The sequence below is a fragment of the Ostrinia furnacalis genome, unplaced genomic scaffold (genome assembly GCF_004193835.3).
Source record: "Ostrinia furnacalis isolate ACB-3 unplaced genomic scaffold, ASM419383v2 OfSCF6787, whole genome shotgun sequence".
In the NCBI taxonomy this organism is placed as follows: domain Eukaryota; kingdom Metazoa; phylum Arthropoda; class Insecta; order Lepidoptera; family Crambidae; genus Ostrinia; species Ostrinia furnacalis.
Window position 1 is genome coordinate 51,354 of NW_021137026.1, and position 19,153 is coordinate 70,506.

Here is a 19,153-nt window from a genome sequence, read left to right on the forward strand (position 1 = left end):
GGCTTTACATCTATGTATTTACTAGTTTACGTAAATGGATCTAGTCAATCTTGGTGATTTATGGAACTACTAAAGCCTGGTCTGTGAGCACGTAGAATTTTGTCCAAGGACCCCAAGCTACCCATCCTTATCGCTCGCGCGTAATTATATTGCTGTCGCGTCGGGCGTCCGCAGTGAGTGTGCGAGCGCGACAGCAACATAATTACGCGTGAGCAATAAGGATGGGTAGCCTGGGGTCATTAGACAAAATTCTACGTGCTCGCAGACCAGACTATAGCTTTTGCCGGCGGCTTCACCCGCGTATAATTTTCATCAAAATCCGTTCAGTAGTTATTGCGTGAAAAAGTAACAAACATGTTATCATCCGGACATCTAAACATCCATACAAACTTTCGCATTTATAATATTAGTAGGATTAACCCCTCAAGGTATGTAAAGGTTCCCCACGAGGATTACCGTTGTATCTAAGGTTACTAAGAAATTAAACAACTATAATGTTATAATGGTTGTTTATTATAAAAAATGTTAGTACATTACACAACTTTATGAAAGTTGTAAGTTTGTAACTTCAAAAATATATTTATAAATCTACATTTGTTTATTATAAGGCATACATATTGTTAATCTTGTTATTCAAACATCATAAGGCACATCTATTTTCAAGCACATTTCATCCAATATAAATAATAAATAAATATTTCTTGCAAAACATTTCCGTTGGCCAGCTGGTATATGATTTTACCAGAAGTATAGAGATTTAACTGTTTGGTTGGAATGAAGTTATTATTAAAATCTGAGTATTTCTTCTTTGGTGGAACAAACTTTCGTACAAAACCGTACCGTAAAATGGTGTAAATCCAAAAAAGTGTACATGTTTAGGTGGGCAAGTATATTTTCAAAAGCTAAAATGTCACTTGTTTCATCACTTATCGTAAACTATTAATAAAAGCACCAATACAATATTTCATTAGTCAATAGTCTGCATTTTTGCCTACTCATAGAAAAAACACAACCAAAATATTAAACAACAAATAAAATACTGTCAATTTTGTCACAATTTACACTACCATACAATATTTATAAAAATTAAATATCTGGAAAAGCGGATAAGTACATAAATTATACATTTTCGCCACAATCTTTATTACTTCATTGAATGCAATAAATAAATAATTTGCGCAATGGCACTGAAAATCACATACTTATTTTTCTTGTACTTGTGTCAAAAAACAAAAAAATTGTGTTAATCAATCTATTTTTAGCACATTTCTAATACAAATGCAATAATTATCTATAATATTTAAACTCTCTTGTATCGTGGCACATCATTATTACACAGTTTTAGTTGGTTATTGATATCATTTCACAGATACACAAAATTTAATTGTGAAATGTTAAAAAATATATCTACAAGATTATTTCTACAGGTTTTTTACTTAAGATTGAGGAATTCCTGAATAAAATAAAATTGGCAGTTTTTAAGTTTTCACACAACACTGTATAAAAAGAAACGATTCTCTGAATAAGGATTTATGAATTCAATGAGCTAAGTGCCAAAAACATAATTCTCATGATGCAGTATTGTTAAAAGATGTTTTGGCTCATAACACAATACATTTGTCTCAGGCTAGGCTTTATAATTTTAAATAACTTCTTGTATCTTCATCATATTTCAGACTCCAAATCTAAAACAAAATTTTCTTAAGTATTTTAATGTCACATAAATGGTTTATTATTATTTTAAATTTTAAGCAGCTTATTTGCCATAATACTTTAATCATTAAAATAATATCCTCCAGTGCGCTTACCATGAGTTTACGTTAGGTGTGCTCGCTAGTGACTGCGTAAAAAATGACATTAAATGCATGGCATATTGTGCAGCGCCCCTAGCGGCTACTCATGAAATAAAATCTCGATAGATTTTTTTGACGTACTCGCTAGCGAGCTCACCTAACGTAAACTCGGTAAGCACACAGTAGTAGACATCGAAAAAAATCAAAATCATCGTTGTTACGTTTGTAATTTCGAAGCAAGGCCCCATAGTTCTTCAAAATAAATTACAAAAAGTTTCCATACCGTGTGATCAGCGCTTCATCTTCTCCAGTATAGGCAGCAGCATCTCGAAGGACGGCCGCTTGCCGGGATCCTCGTGCATGCAGATGCGGATCAGCTTGGCCACGTGGGCGCTGACGCCCGCCGGTATCGACACGCGGAGCCCTTCCAGGGCTATCTTCATGCCGCACTCCATGGGAGATAGGTCGGCGAAGGGGATCTGAAAAAAAAGAGGAGATAAACAAATTATTTTAAAATAAATTAAATATTACTTAAATTAAAATTGTTTATAACCTGCCTTTAGAGTAGGCGCACACCGTTGATTTTTAGTTGGCCGATAGTTGTGCCCGATTTCAAATTGTATGAAGAATCGGCCAAATCGAATCGGCGTAGTGTGCGCACTCCCATACATGCCCATACTGATCTAAACTATCGGCCGACGAAAAATCAACGGTGTGCGCCTACTCTTAGTCTTTGGAAACTAGACTATTTTCCATCCACAAAAAGGAAGCTTTTGGCTTGCATCTCACCTATTCTTATTCCTGGACGAACAATCAGCAGTTATACATTTGCCTCTGGTAAAATGAGAAGGGTGTTTTTCTGTATTGAATTTGAAGACTAAGTGCTTGGTCAAATGGCCAGCCGGTCTATCGCGATGCGCGTCGTAAAAATCTTATCTATTAGATGTCAGATTATCGCGTAAAATCTATAAAATGTCTCAATAAACGTTTATCATGGCGCGCATCGTAGCTACAAATGTGGGCGCGGCGCGTTGTACTCGATCATATGAAATCTTTTTCGAGCGGGTATGGCCGCTCACACACGTTTCATATGTTTGACGCAAAGCACCGCGCCTGTGTACACTGTGCAGCTTGGCCAAGCACTAAAAGATCTGATGATGATGACAGCTGTATAGCCTACCTCCCTAGTAGCCAGCTCCCACAGAAGCACAGCGAAGCTCCACATATCGGCCGCTTCGGTATTGCGCTTGTGCGGCGGTTTCTGTAACGCCTCGGGCGCCATCCACGCGGGCGAGTGCACGCGGCCGCGTTCTTGGAACGAGAACTTCGCGTCCGCCATGTTGATGCGGGCGGTCAGGTCCTCGTCGATCTGTGGAGTAAAATTGGTTATCGTTATCAGTAAAGAATTAAAGAAGAGAGAAGCAAGTATCTAAAAATAGTATGAGCAGCGCCATTCTGTAGCGTGAGACGGGTTTCCACACAGGCAAGCCTGCGTCGGACGGCCGCAGCGGGCCAGCGAAGGTTTTAGCGTAACGTAGCTAGACTTTAATTTGTGAAAAAAAAAAACAGTAGCTACGAAAGAATAATTAAGTGTTGCTTAAAATATTTTAGCTATGAGAAACTCGACGTTTAAAACAAAAAAAAAGATTCTATAATTGAAAAAAAAAACAACGCTTATAAGAGGTAGCTGAGCTGACTTTCCACACCGACACTCTAATTTCTACTTACAAAGAGACACTTTCCTTACCACAAGACCCTCATTTTATCACTCTATACTCGTCTCTGCACTTGATTCACTCAAACCGATGTACTCGCTTTTCCCCTCCATTCACTTCAAAAGACTCGAGTTGGGGGAGGTCTTTGTCTAGTACTGGGCGTCATTCAGCGGAAACGAACAAAACTTCTCTAACCATAACATGCAAGACTCGTCTCTCTAAAGACGCGTCTCACTTTCCCAAAACACTTTCCACGAGACACTAGACTAATCACAGCGATGGTCTAATTACAATAAGACCCCAAAAGACTCAACTCACTCCAAAAGACTCAAGACACTGAAAACACTTGTATCTCACTCCAAAACTCGTCTCGCTTCAAAAGACTCAAGACTAAAACACTCAAACATCTCCCTGTTCTCCCTGCCCTCCGCCACTCACCATAACGTGCTTGCTGTCGAGCTGGTAGACGGCGGCGGCGGGGTCGCGCGGCAGGCTGTGCAGGTACGCCATGCCCGCCGCCACGTCGGCCGCCAGCCGCAGCGCCGCGCCCGCGTCCACCACCACGCGCCCGCCCGCGCCGCCGTGCAGCAGCGAGTGCAGCGAGCCCCGCGACATGTGCTGGGAGACACGAGGGACGCGGGCACGAGCCGGCTGCGGACACTAGGGCGACTGCTGGGCCCGGCCCACGAGGCGGACTACACGCACCGCTGGCGGCCGACTACCTCCAAGACTCTAGACTGAGAGAAGGCAGTCGAAGAACTAGTGACACTCGAATCAGCGCAGCGATACTACTGAGCCCAATCAACTCAGCGGGAGACACTAGACTACCGCAGAGGCGGGTCAGGCGGGCGACAACCTCCAAGACACTAGACTGAGAGAGAAGGCAGTCGAAGAGACACTAGAATCAGCGCAGCGACACCTTACTGATCCCAAGCGACTCAGCATGAGACACTAGACCCATCATAAGTCCTTAGACACTAAGACTCATGACAGCGACGCGTCTAGTTACAATAAGACTCCAAAAGACTCAACTCACTCCAAAAGATTCGTCTCAACCCAAAACACTCAACGAGACTCACTCTAAAGACTCGTCTCTCTAAAGACGCGTCTCACTCCAAAGGACTCAAATTACACTAAAACACTCGTCTCACTCTAAAGACGCGTCTCACCCCTAAAGACTCGAGTCACTCCCAGAAGACTCAACTCACTTCATAAGACTCGTCTCATCTGAAAAGACTCAAGACACTAAAAACACTTTTATCTCACTCCAAAACTCTCGTCTCGCTTCAAAAGACACAAGACTAAAACACTCAACATCTCCCTGTTCTCCCTGCCCTCCGCCACTCACCATAACGTGCTTGCTGTCGAGCTGGTAGACGGCGGCGGCGGGGTCGCGCGGCAGGCTGTGCAGGTACGCCATGCCCGCCGCCACGTCGGCCGCCAGCCGCAGCGCCGCGCCCGCGTCCACCACCACGCGCCCGCCCGCGCCGCCGTGCAGCAGCGAGTGCAGCGAGCCCCGCGACATGTGCTGGGAGACACGAGGGACGCGGGCACGAGCCGGCTGCGGACACTAGGGCGACTGCTGGGCCCGGCCCACGAGGCGGACTACACGCGCCGCTGGCGGCCGACTACCGCACAGACACTACACTGAGAGAAGGCAGTCGAAGAACTAGAGACACTAGAAACAGCGCAGCGACACTACTGAGCCCAATCAACTCAGCGGGAGACTCTAGACGCACCGCTGGCGGGCGATAACCACCAAGACATTAGACTGAGAGAAGGCAGTCCAAGAACTAGAGACACTAGAATCAGCACGGAGACACTACTGATCCAAATACACTTGCCACAAGACACTTAAGACACCACAGCGGTAGTCGATCAACCTTAGACACTAGACTCATCACAGCGACGCGTCTAATTATAATAAGACCTCAAAAGACTCAAGTCACTCCAAAAGATTCGTCTCAACCCAAAACACTCAATAAGACTCACTTTAAAGACGCGTCTCACTCCAAATGACTCAAATTACACCAAAACACTCGTCTCACTCTAAAGACGCGTCTCACCTCAAAAGACTCAAGACACTGAAAACACTTGTATCTCACTCCAAAACTCTCGTCTCGCTTCAAAACACTCAAATACCTCCCTGTTCTCCCTGCCCTCCGCCACTCACCATAACGTGCTTGCTGTCGAGCTGGTAGACGGCGGCGGCGGGGTCGCGCGGCAGGCTGTGCAGGTACGCCATGCCCGCCGCCACGTCGGCCGCCAGCCGCAGCGCCGCGCCCGCGTCCACCACCACGCGCCCGCCCGCGCCGCCGTGCAATAAAGAATGGAGCGAGCCCCACGACATGTATTGCGAGATGACTATGAGCGATGGCGGCGATACGCAACAGCCCACCTGTTGACCAAAGGAAGAAGATTAGTCAGTAGTCAGAGACACTTTTTTTATTTCCTCTTGCAGGAAAAGGCAAAGGCATACGTTATACAGCCAAGTCTTCAATTTTTAAGAAGATATTTATAGGTAGGTATGTTACGCAACAACCCACCTGTATACCAAGGTAGAGGAAGATTAGTCATAGACAATTTTTTTTGTTTCTTCTAGCAGAAATAGGCAAGTATACGCCATACAGCCAAGTATACTAGCCAAATTTTTAACCATCAGGATGAGGAACGGTGGCTCACCTGTTTGAACAACATTATCCAGACTTTTTTTGGTTCATTTCTTTCCTTATGTAGGCAAAGGGCATACAGCATACAGGCAAGTCTTGCTTGCAGGATGAGGGAAGGTCACTAACCAGCATTTTACCCACCTGTGTACCAAGTGATAGCAACTTTTTTTTGGTTCTATTCTTCTATTTTTCGTCATACAGCCAAGTCTTCAATTTTTAACAAGAAAGTGACAGGTTTGTTACGCAGCAACCCACCTGCCCCCCTAGACAAAACGCACTTTCTGATCGAATCGAAAATCGAATCTGTCAAAACTCCATACAAAAAAGGGGCTTTTCGACCACTTTTCGACTGGTTTGCGATTATAATTTGCACTTTGTCTAGACCCACTGTACCAAGTTGCAGCAACATTTTTTTTTATTTGATTCTTCTGTTGCAGGCAAAGGCAAACCATACAGCCAAGGCTTTGCCTTCGACAAAAAAAAAACACTCACAATTGACTTCAGATTAAAAAATATTATCATACCACAGGCAAGATGTTGGGATGCGAGAAGATCCTAAGCTTGGGGAATTCCTCATTGAAGTCTCGCTGTATCCTCGGCGTGCATTCACGCACAGCTATGAACTTAGCCACGATGTCGTTCTTCTGCCACCGACCGCGCCATGTTTCCCCTGTAAAAAACATAATAAAGGATTCTTAGTAAGGACTTGTAGAATCTTCGTCTTCTTTTTTACACGGTAGAATGACCACAACGGTCGTCACTTTTGGTTTGGCGACAAGATTTACAATCCGTCGCCATTCCTTCCGTATTGCAGCCTTTCTTGTATACCGACAGTGGCGGCGTAAGGCGTAGGCGACGTGGGCCACCGCCTACGGCCTCGCGGAACAAGGGGCCTCGCGCATCAAAAATTTTGAAAAAATGTATACAAGGTGGAGATGACAATATCACAATACGACAATAAATGCAAACATTGACTATTAAATATAAATTTTTGATAGCTAAACAATGTAGTTAAAAAAATATAATTTTTTCCAAACAAATTCAGCCATAATCAGACACAAAATTAAGCAACAACACGGTTTTAAGTGACGAACATTATTCTTTGTGCGCAATATTCCTTTAAAAATAATCACTGAATCAAGAAATCAGAAACTGTCAATGAATAGACCGTTGACCCGTTTTTTTTTTTTTTTTTATTATTTATAAAATCCGTCTTCAGGTCGCCACAGAACAAGGCCTCGCGAAATCTGTCTTGCCCACATCAAATTTAGGTCTTGCCCCGCCACTGTATACCGACTAGTGGAGTGGAACATTGAGTGCGGTTTTGATCTGATCAGTCGATCTCTTGTGCCTTCAACCTTCCTCTGCACGACAAGTCGTTCAACAGATGTGTCGTCTCCACATGTGATATGACCAAAGAAACTTGTAGAACAAAAGTTTCCATACTCCAATCCAATGCTCATACAAGACAGATAATGGACGCCTAGCCTTATAATTATTGTTTAAACCCCTTGTGGTAAGTTAAATAAGCTTGTTTGTCAATAAGTCGAGCGGCGGCGGGGATCGAAACCAAGTTCCTCGGATCACTAGTCGGGCCAGTCCGACATCTTATATGGTGGGTACATTGATGAAGAAAATACGTTACCTGAAGGAGTGGAAGCGATCCGTGTGTGCAGGGCCAGCTCGTTGATATTGATGCCCTTGTGGCGGGACAGAGTTGCGTCGCGGCTTCGAGTCTTCAGCCCGAGCCATGACTGGTCCTTGAATTGGATCTTCTTCATGTCCTGCCCTTGCTGGATGGCTAAATCGTGCAATCTGCAAAGGAATATTTATTTTAGTTTGTCACAGATCGTCATAAATTCTACCCTATATGTTATTCTGGGTTATAAACAATAATACTGTAAAGTTTCATTAAAATCCATTCAATAGATTTTCCGTGAAAGAGTAACAAACATCCAGACATACAGACATCCACACAAACTTTTGCATTTATAATATTATAGTAAGATAATTAGTACATAGAGGTTTTTATCAATTGCACAATTTTTTTCTTTTTGAAGCTGCATTTATGCTATGCTTTTAGGGAAAAACTTTGATTCAATAGTTAAAACAAGTCATATTTGATGTACACACTTTTTATGTGTATATCAAGCAATTAATCAGAAGACACCATAATGTTTTGTTGCTCAGTTTACACATAATGATTAAGTTTTTCCCTCAATTTTATTGGATGAAATCTACCATTAATTTATATTCAAGTGTTTTCAGCAGGATGGAAGCTTACATATTGCAACTTTTCGCAGCAATACAAACGCGCTTTTTTCAGTGGCGTGACTGTTTTGTGATTTTATCGGTGTTTTTAGTATCGCGTGTTCGTAAAGGTCGATCTTTTGCGAATGTATCGATACTACATACATCGCGACTGTATACTGCTGCAAAAATAAGCAATGTAAAAGGGCCCTTTATCTATTTAACCTACCTCTGAACAAGCTGCCCCCTAGTCTTGTCAAGGGGAGTGTCCCCATACTGGTTGGCCATAGACACCAGCGCCCCGGCCATAACCAAGTCCTCAGCGATGGCAGTGTAGCCCCAGAAGCAAGCGTAGTGGAGCGGAGAATTGCCGTGCTCATTCGTGAAGTTCACGTCAACTCTGTTTTGTAGGAGCTGTAACAAGTATATCAATGACTCAAAATTATCTAGCGAGGTCAAAATAAAGAATAATAAAAAAAAAAACTGTGAATCAGTGTAAATCATCCATCAGTACAGGAAAATATAAGTAGAGATACACATGCTCATAAAATGTCAAGCTTATTAGAGTGTATAAAACAAGCATGCTTGAATAATCTGTAATGAGAATGCATTAATTTTTATCAATTGTTTTGACACATGCTACTAAGTAGCAATCGCTCAATAGTAGCATGCTTTCATGCTTATAATTACCATGTGTATCTGTACCTTTACAAAAAAGTTCTTGACTTGAAAATAATAAATCTTATTAGAAAATAAACGAATATGCACACTACCATTTGGACAATAGGTCTGTGTCCATGAGCCGCTGCCAGATGCAGCGGCGTGTCATCCCCCATATTGGTGACGTTGATCCGAGCTCCTCTGCGCATAAGCATCTCCACGATCTTGATGTGGCCCTCCTTGCACGCCCAGTGTAAGGGACTGAAGCCATGGTCGTCTCTGCAAATTGAAATTTATTGATATCCATCATTTTATTGATGAAATTATTATCATTAAATTTATAAATTTTCAACTTTAAACTTAAATACAATTTCAAATTATTTTACTCTACTTCATAAGTAATAATAAACAAGGTGAGTAAGATAAATTAAGGATAATGTAATCACAGTATGAGGAAAAACTACTCATGGTTTCCAAAAAACCAGAAGTGTTAAATCTGTTTTCATGAAATATTTTCCAATATTATTCGGGTACATCCCGATAAATGATTACCAATCAAACAAGTATTCCGTTATTTACATAGGCGACTTAATGAGAACACTGATCTCATTATGGGAAGGCCTTGATAGCGACTACTTCTTCTGACACATACCTATTAAAAAGGCCATGAAATCATCGTGGGCGTGAACTACGGACAACTTTACAGAATAACCAGGTTAACATCTGGAAACAAAATATACTACAAAAGTAGAATACATCCTCCTCTTACCCCTGATTCATGTCATGTTCGGTATCATCCAGCCAAACTCGAACTTGCAAGGCATTTCCTTCTCTACACCACTGAAATATATCTTCCATGTTTTTCTTAGAAATTACACGTACACACTAATATTGAGGACAACCTTATAATATTCTGATAAGCAAGCACAAACGCACCACGCTTTTATTCTATTAGAATAGTTAAAATTCACTTATTAAAATAGAAAACAAATAAATAGTGCAAAGTTGATTCCACGGGGTGGAAACGCCATAGAGTTTGACAGCTCCATAGAGAGTGAATTTTTTTGACAGTTCCGAGAGGAAGTGACTTTTTTTATAGTTGTCCTTTGTCTTTTGCGTGTCTGGAATCAAGTTAGTAAACATTTTCGAATTATAGCCTGACCAGGAACATAAAAACCCTCGCCATGTTGCGGAAAACTAATGGTACTAATTTCTTTTAATGGCAACAGTAACTGAAAACTTCATTGACATGTCACCTTGCATGTCAGTCTATTGCTGTCAAAGTGTAAACAAACTTTATTTTAAATGTGCGCAATTGATTTTGTGAATTAAATTGCGCTTTTCGACTAGGATCAAATAAAAGTTAATTATTTAATTACAGATTGGTGGAATCCAGATTCTGTGAATGTACATGTAATTGATTGACAAGTACACATTTGACAAGGTAAATTAATTTTATTTAACAAAGTAGTGCAAATCTAGAAACAAAACAGACAGTAAGTAGGTATGGTAGTTAAGACAGATCACTTGTTCATCTGCTGTTCTCTTTATAATATTAGTGTAGAATGTAGATGATGTAGGAGATTACAGTCTTACGGTGACATGTGCATCTTTTTGCTCTAAATTTACAAATATTTCATATATTTTACAGGTGGTGAGAAACGTGTAGATCTGGCCTGCTTACAGTGGCTATTGGATTGGACAGAACCAAAGTGAGAGTGAACGTGTGAATTTATGGAGAACATTAAAAACTATTTTACTATAAGTCATAACGCAACTTATTTTGTATGAGTTACATACAAATGTCAAGCCGTGAGTACATTATGTAAAAACTAAAACAATGTACTGTAATCACAACAGTAACTGTAATCTTTTAAAATCCAATAGTTTTAATGCTTATTGATTTTCGTAAATAAAATATTTCATGTTATATTTCATCAATAAAGTTTCATTTGATACTTCAATAGCTTTATTTTTAACCGCAATACATGAAATGGAACGGATCATAAAAAAGTATGACAGGTATATTTAATCTGTGGGCGGCAGACGCCATATTGTATTCAGCGCCACCTACTGGACAATCTAGCTCGGTACCAGTTTGTTTATCGTTTAACCAATACTAGGGTCGTTTCCTATCTGTCTTTAGACATACTCTCTAATCTGTGGTTGATTCATCCATCAATGCACCAATTTTGACAGTTTCGCAATCACCCAAAAATAAATATTAACCATAAAATAACACAGCTTATCACTACCTTGTTGCTGTTTCAGTCTTTCACGTTGGATTACATATGATAGTGTTTCACTCGTCAAGTTTTTGTTTCACTACGTAATTTGGTAGTGTTATATAAGAGTTGCCATAAGTAATAAATATGGATCCCTATTATTTTAAAGGAAATGCTTGATTGGGTAGAAATTAATTCCTTTGTCTCCACATTAATGGATTTGGTATCGCAAATAAAATTGAGGTGAATAAGTACAGATACAAATCTTTGCTTATGTGATGGTATCAACTCGATCAATTCACAGATGTATCAGATTACAATTAATTAGAATCCTAGTTTACCCTACTTATTAGATATTTTTTTAAATGTGGTAACAAATGCAAAATCCATAGACAAGCTTTTTTTATTTTATTTCATAACATTCATTCACTCACACATTCTCACCCACAGATATGGATTAGAGTAGATACAGCAAGTTGCTAGTCAAAGCGTGCCATTCCGATATGTCCAAATGGACATACATGGTCGAGTGATGTTCATGTAATCCGATTACAACAATCGGATACGATGATTTTACGAGGACAGTAGTACGAACACGGTAGAGAGAAGAAATTATTACGGATTGAGAATTGTAATTAACAGCAACGAGTAACAAATATGGGTATTTCGCCAAAAATGGTCAATTTTGCCTAATTTCCTTGGTACGAAATATATTTTTGTTTTTAACTATTTTTAGTTTCCCATTGTATTAAGTAACAAAAACTAAGCTAATATATCTAAAAGGGGTGTCATAATTCGTTTTAGAAACAAAGTTATAAGGTCATTAATTTTTAGTAGCCAAGGAAATTATTATAAATATTTTTTTCTCTAAGTTTTCTTCTGTGGTTTGCTTTTTTTTTGTTCGACCCATTTTTGTGTACCTTCGCAAGCAAACATACCAATGAATATTGTATCATTACGACCTTTTTACACAACTAAGGAAGATAAATTCAGTAGATTGAGTTAAGAGTTAAAAACAAGTTGTTCTATATCTATTCTGATACCAATTTCTTAAAATGTAAATTTTAAACTTATACCAATAAAGAAATACTCAAAATTTGACTTTACGCCGAATTAAAAATGGTCTTTTATAATTTCCTAGGCCTTTTTATGCCACGGAAAACAAGGAAATTAGGGCCAAAGAAATTAGATTTATGCCTAAAAGACACCACAGACAAAAACCTATTTACCCTATGCATTTACTATTTAAATCATGGGTTTACCCCTACAGACACTACATCTGTGTAAATAAACAATAAAATTAATCCATTGTTTAGCTGCAAAAAACCGTCCAAAGAAATTGACTTTTTAGTAAACAAAAACCCAAGGAGGGACCTACTTGTGCGATTTGTCGCGAAACTGTTCAACGAAGTACTGTCCTGCCTCGATGGCCTCTTGGGACGAAATGGCCGAGTGTAACGGTGCAGTGCATTACATTCTAAGTTCTTTCGTTTCGTTACTACAATGGTCGAAAAGAAGACCCAGGGAAATTATACTTTTGACTCGGACAAGAACTTAACTTCACTTTAATTCCTTCTTTTAAGTATTTGTCATTTAAACTTTTTATTTTCCGATAGCCAAACGTTTCTCAAATATAAAGAGAGTGCTATTAGAATGAAATTACGCTTCAATTTGTTATAATGTGCCTTCATTTTGGCAAACAACAGTAATGGACATAACAAGGAAATTAGAAAAACGACTTTTGATTAAGTTTTTCTACGGTATTATTTGTAGTTTCTGCCATTGTAATAGCAAAAACAAATAAAACTTTTGATTAACTTTCCCATAAAAATAGTTTTATACATATAAATATAAAAAAATATGTGTTCGCCTGCCTGGACACAGAAAATTTACTGTTTCGGCGAAATACCAATATGTAATTAATTAGAATAAAGTAGCAGTAGAAGAATTATAAAACAAGTTAGATCAGTGATCGCGGAAGACAGAGTGCACTGTATAACGTCGAAATATACAAATCAAGAAATTAGGTCAGTGATCGCAGTATACACTATTACTAGTCTATGTATACGACGCCCGAGATTTTGTCGTTTAGAAATATCTTCAAAACTAGGTACCTGACTTAGCTTTATGAAAGAAAACGTATTGGCAAAACTACGCATTATTACATTTATTAAAAATTAAAAGCTTGAGTAAAATAGTCTTTATTTTATGAAACTAGGTCATTTACTTACTAGGATATTTAAAAGTATGGAATTAAGTATGAATTACTAGTAGTACTATTAACATAATGGAATAACGATCATTACTTTCATAAACATTAGGCACAACAAAAATATTATTTGCAAATTAATAATGTAGAGTTGTAGAATAACGTCTACCGCTACAAAATTATTTTAATCCACAGTCAGACTAGCTATAAATTTAACAAAATATCAGTTTTATCGGAATTAATTAATTTTTGAATCGAGTCACACGATATCATTCGTTGACTTTGCGAATGCAGTACGATGATACGATTACTTTTACGTTGCGGCAATCACTAAAATTCGCTAAAATGACACTTATGACGTTTAAAAAGTGGCACGCTCGGCTTCATACAATTTTTGACACATGCTGCATCTATCCATATCTGTGTTCTCACCATTTGACATTTTCATTCAATGTCAGCCACAGATATGGATTAGAGATGTCAGCTGTTGTTGTCACTGTCAGCTAAAAAAATAAATAAATTGATGCAGATTCGCATTTTAATTGAATTAAACCATTAAGTAAATGGTTCTTTGAGCTTAGTAAATAAGAAAATGGAACCTAGCAAGGTTCCTGACGTCGGCGTATTACCGAGTATCGTGGATGTCGAATGGAAACTGGAAGTGGTGACAAACACGCCTGGTGTTGGTTCCGATAATTTATTGTACACAGTGATACTAAAAACGAACTCTGGAGACGATGTGAGGTTCACTTGTGGCAGCCAGCAGCTGCAGGACTTGGTCTACAAATTGAAAGACTTGGTTCGACATTGTGAGAAAATGAAAAGTGAACTCTTATAATGGTCTGTGTATTTCTATATATTTTGTAATTTAGAGTCATAAGTTTGTTGTAAACCTGTTTATATGATGTAATAAATTTATTTTAATGTATTCAATTAATTTTGTCAATATACCTGCTACCCTTGTATAATTCTTACAAGAAGTCGGATTAGGGGAATGAGAACTGAATGCTCCATATTCAAAATAACTTTATTCAATATACCATCATAAAGTCGATAATACAGTGAGAACACAAGTTGGAAACAATTCCTTTCCACAAACAAACTCATCACAGATAACTAAATTTGACTCGAAAGAGTTAAGCTGCATTTGACATTTTTGCCCAGGGTCATAAGAGGTCAAGTTGTAAGTACCTAACTTCATTCACTATCACCAAAATTTCTGTTCTTTTTATCCAGTAATTTCGGGATTCTAACAAAGTAACCCATTTTAAAAAGCGAGATCACACAAACAAATCTTTTAGGTCTTGCCTCTAGTAATGGCCCCTGGGACATCTTGGTTAGTATTCTGGTCTATCAAACGCTTATAATAATAAATTTATCTTAAAATATCACAATATCAACAACTACACTACATGATACAGTGAAAGTTTTGATTTGAGTCTAAATTCAAATGTTAGCAAGGTTGAAGATTATTCTATGAAGTCATGAATGGTATTTTAGAATATTGCAGTTATATGATATGAATCACATTAAAATGTTTTTTTTTTTATAATCATTATTCAATTCAGTCTTGCTAACATTTGCTTGACCAATAATGATGAATTTATTTATCAGACTTATAGCATATCATTTATAGACAACATTGCAAGTAAACAAATATCAATAATCTCTATTTTCAGCTTATTTCGTAGGAAAGAACAAACCCTATTTATACTGCAGAAGACTCATACAAATACTGTTACTTATTCAGAACCTTTTAGTTCTAATTACTTGAACTTTAGCTCAGCCACAGAAAAATTACATTTTGTTTCAGTTTTATGTCTTCAAAACCAAAGTTACTCTCCTAGTTTAAAGTGCAATCTAAGATTACATGGTATATGTACCAGTTTATAAAGGCCACTCATAAAAATAAATTGTTGAATTTGTAGTTAAAAATTAGACAACCTGTCTACAGGTTACAGGAAAACAAACACTAATATGAACGAAAAATCTACATCCTACTTTATATTAAATTCCCACTCTAATAATCCAATTGTGTGTGCGTCTGATTAGCCTAAGCAAAGTCGTATTCACATTTATGATAATATTATCACTATAGTGGTCATCATATAGACCACCAAACTACTGTGACGGATAGTCAGAAAACTCGTTTATAATACTTTAGTCTTTAGGCCCAAAGTATGGTATTGAACCAATAAGTACTTCTAATAGAAGTCTAGTTACTGGGAAATTCATTTTAAAATACATAACTACTTACTAGTCTTTTATACATTCAATAACTCTTCAATAGCAGATCAAAAACGCATGATAGAACTTTCACAAACTGAAATATTTCAAGAAATAAGCTTCTATATCTATTGATCATTACAATGCATTTTATTTTAAGTTTTGTATTAAAATAATGCTTCTTTTAGCTTACCATCTTAAGTCTTATACTATGTTTTATATTAATTCAGACACAAAACAAATGAATATTTTAACAACATTGTTGTTTAAAAAAACAGTTTTAAATGCAGACAAAACAATTAAAATTGATGCAGTTTGCAGTGCAGTTGCTAAAATTCGTAGGTTAAGCTAATCTAAAGGAACCAAATTACATGCCAAAATAATAATAAAACAAATTTTCCTATACAATAAAAAAACAATAAAATTAATCTCTGTACTTTTGATTGTTTCTAAGCATTGTTTACAAAGTATAATTTTTAGTGTTTTAGTACAGAGTGTAAAGCCCATTTAAGTATAGGTAGAATAAATATTAAAGAATAAATAAATAGCCAACAATATTATTGAGGAGCGGATATCACGCCATAGGTACAAACACAACTTGCTTACTCCCTTACTCCATACATTTTGGAAATATCACAATCTAGGTTTTTTAAAGCATATTTTTATGTTTTTAAGCATTAGTGAGTGAAAACAAAAATGAGTGAATAAAACAAACAAGATTACATAACTTAAGTAAATTCTTAAACTAAATTAAAATTAGAGAAGCCGTTAACAGATTATTTGGTAGCAGAATAGATTCTCTTCATTAAAATGATTACACTGGTAAACCACTTATGTTAGGTACCTACCTACTGTGTATCATACAGTATCATTAGTCCCAAATTAATAATAATAAGTTCTCAGAGAAATTCTAATAGACTTTTTATTTCATCAGAATTCACTCTCAGACAATAACAAGCACTTGTATAGTGTAATAAATGGAACATTTTGTCAGTGTTTACAGTATGCGAGCAGTTTAGGGTTTTTGATAGAATTTGGAACTCCTAAGTCTAGTTCCACAAGGTTCATTTTAGCACAACCAGTGACGCGGGTAATGGCCCCATGAACTAGCGCCACAGCGTAAAAAGGCTTCATAGTAGTTTCAGACCTTTGTACTTACAGTACCTAGTCCCAATGATGATAGTAGGTACGTAGTACTAGTACTTCGATAATGGTAAGAATGCTCTAGTAGGTACCTTTAACAGTTTTATGATAAAAATCGTAATTGTTTTTTAAGACTAGTCACTGGTTGTAAAACTACTGGGATTTTTTTAAACTCTTGCCTAGGTTGACAGTATTGTTTAGTCATTATGCTTATAAGATAATGAACTAGCTCGCTTACTGTTGTGATGGTTAGTAGTTACAATATAGGCCACCGCCTGAGATCGTAGTCAGTCGCTTCGGCTTCGGTCGGTTCGATGATCATCAGTGTTTTACGCCCGTATTCACAAACATTACATTACTATGAGGTCTCACAGTGCGCGTGGATGCACAGGGTCACACAAGAACCAATCACAGAGCTCTATTCAACGCTGTTCGATTTGCTGCTTCACAAGCAAGCATCGTTTGTGAATACGGGCGTTATTTAGTTTAGCTGCCCGACTTAGGTAATTGCACAAGGTGTATAAGAACATATTTAATTAATATAATAATAAAGCCAACCAAGTCTTAGGTGGCCATGTTTTCTATATAACGTCTCCTGTAATCTATTATTGTTGTATTTTGTTGCATGTTTTGCCTGTGGAGGGATATATCAATGGCAGATTTTGTTATTGCTGGTTTCAAGAAAACTTTAAGGCCCAGAACACACGGTGAAACGCATGCTGCAACGAAACTGCAACTTCTAATTACTTTTGTTTGAGTTGCATCAAGTTTCTGCCATAGCGTCCGTTGAGAGACCACACATGACGCGACCAGTTTGAAACCGATTTGAACTGGTCGCGTCAACTTAGATGCAATTCAAAAGTAACTAGGAGTTGCAGTTTCGTTGCAGTTGCGTTTCACCGTGTGTTCTGGGCCTAAGACAAAGACAACGATTTAGTCGGTCTCTAGAATGTAGGTGGCTAATGTATTATCTATTTAGCTAATCACGGTATTAATTTATTGCACAAATTCGTACGTTTTCATTTTATCCAATATTTTATGTGAACAATATTTCGACCAATATGTACGGAAGCACACTAGATTCTTTTCTACAAAACTATAGGTTAATATAGTTTAATACAAAATTAGAATTTTAGCTGTGAAACTAACTACCTAGGTGAGTAGGTTAATTTTATAAGTTTAGGAGATCTAAATCATGTTCTACTATTAGCACTAAGTTTTTAAATGTACTTTTGGGGCGAATCGCGATAGACAATGAAGTTTTCAGATGATTTAGGTATCGATATAGCCCAATTCGCATTAGGTGATGCCTATCTTAAGTCCATCATATTTGAATAAAATCCGGTAGCTCTTCCAACGATCGTAACTAGCCTAAGTCCATAGAGACGTCAAAGCAAGTCGCTTATTTTTTCTACGTAGTTCCTTTATCCGTACCTTCGAAGGAACTACTGATTTTTCTGCTCCAAGTTTATTTAAATTTAGTGATTTAATACACAGTCATTCCTTCCAAGGTTGAAATGGAACTATGTAATCATCTTAGTATCAGACCAAACGAGTATCCATGAAATGTTTAGTCTACACCAGTGGTTCTTAACCTTTAAGTTTTGAGGGACCATTTTACCAAATTTCTGTCTGTCCGACTATGAAGTCAGTCAAAAGTAAACCAGTTTGACTGCAAAAATCAGTTAAAAATGGTTTTGACCAAGGTGTGCGAGTGCACTTCGTGGACCACTTGGAATGCCTCCAGGGACCACCAGTGGTCCGCGGACCACCGGTTAAGTACCACTGGTCTACACGAAGCAAAAGCGCGACAACCCGCAACGCGAATCCTCGTCGCCAAAATGGCAAGGCTCGCCGACCGAAGCGAGGGTAGGTAGTTGTTTAGTTTACAGCGAGAAGAACTTCAGGAACGCGGCGGGGGGCACGGGGTGCGGGGGCAGCGGCCCGCCCGCCTCGCGCAGCCGCTCGCGGTACTCCGGGCACTGATAAAAGGAAATATTGTAAGTATTATGTTAATAATAGGTCATATTTTGCAACAAAAGTAAGCATATTATGCTCTCTTTCTTTGTTGAGATACAGCACCTAATTCAACTAAATATATACAGGGTGGAATTTTTTAATGCCACCTGGAGGGAAAGTACTCTTAATATTGTAGATAGAAAATTTTTCTCAAAGAAAACATTCCTTTATTTTTGAAAAGAAATAGAATTGCAATCAAAGATTTCCAATAATTTGCTTGCCACACCCGGGAATCGAACCAACT

The 19,153-nt window shown here is 38.1% G+C and overlaps 3 protein-coding genes and 1 long non-coding RNA gene across 5 annotated transcripts in view; 2 read left to right on the forward strand and 2 right to left on the reverse strand.

Annotated features, from left to right (window-relative positions):
- Positions 1 to 494: 494 nt before the first annotated feature.
- Ilk (integrin linked kinase) lies at positions 495 to 10,120 on the reverse strand. Its single transcript, XM_028318361.1, has 9 exons — positions 9,857 to 10,120; positions 9,201 to 9,366; positions 8,657 to 8,841; positions 7,823 to 7,992; positions 6,702 to 6,847; positions 5,682 to 5,906; positions 2,974 to 3,162; positions 2,077 to 2,272; positions 495 to 1,685 (listed from the first exon to the last, which is right to left on the reverse strand). The coding sequence occupies exons 1-8, from the start codon at positions 9,943 to 9,945 to the stop codon at positions 2,084 to 2,086; spliced, it is 1,359 nt and encodes a 452-aa protein (XP_028174162.1). The 5' UTR covers positions 9,946 to 10,120; the 3' UTR covers positions 495 to 1,685; positions 2,077 to 2,083.
- Positions 10,121 to 10,443: 323 nt separating this feature from the next.
- Positions 10,444 to 10,881, forward strand: LOC114362827 (uncharacterized). Its single transcript, XR_003656713.1, has 2 exons — positions 10,444 to 10,531; positions 10,739 to 10,881. It is a non-coding gene; the product is annotated as an uncharacterized LOC114362827 (long non-coding RNA).
- A 3,123-nt stretch (positions 10,882 to 14,004) lies between these two features.
- Positions 14,005 to 14,454, forward strand: LOC114362826 (COMM domain-containing protein 3-like). Its single transcript, XM_028318365.1, has one exon. It carries the CDS (start codon positions 14,114 to 14,116, stop codon positions 14,357 to 14,359), a length of 246 nt encoding a protein of 81 aa, XP_028174166.1. The 5' UTR covers positions 14,005 to 14,113; the 3' UTR covers positions 14,360 to 14,454.
- A 2,841-nt stretch (positions 14,455 to 17,295) lies between these two features.
- The window catches only part of LOC114362825 (F-box only protein 32), a 32,376-nt gene continuing 30,518 nt past the window's right edge, over positions 17,296 to 19,153 (reverse strand). For both annotated transcript variants that reach the window (XM_028318364.1, XM_028318363.1), the window contains one exon: positions 17,296 to 18,872. In XM_028318364.1, the coding sequence (XP_028174165.1) occupies positions 18,777 to 18,872 (96 nt within the window). In that variant the 3' untranslated portion in view covers positions 17,296 to 18,776. The remainder of the gene's footprint in view (positions 18,873 to 19,153) is intronic.

Bases quoted from the DNA above. Each gene is read 5' to 3' on its own strand.
- Ilk (XM_028318361.1), bottom strand. From the start codon at position 9,945: ATGGAAGATATATTTCAGTGGTGTAGAGAAGGAAATGCCTTGCAAGTT. The intron at 9,367-9,856 runs GTAAGAGGAGGA...TTCAATTTGCAG, and splicing joins GAACATGACATGAATCAGGG to AGACGACCATGGCTTCAGTC. The intron at 2,273-2,973 runs GTAGGCTATACA...CTTTTTTTTCAG, and splicing joins GGGAGCTGGCTACTAGGGAG to ATCCCCTTCGCCGACCTATC.
- LOC114362826 (XM_028318365.1), top strand. From the start codon at position 14,114: ATGGAACCTAGCAAGGTTCCTGACGTCGGCGTATTACCGAGTATCGTG.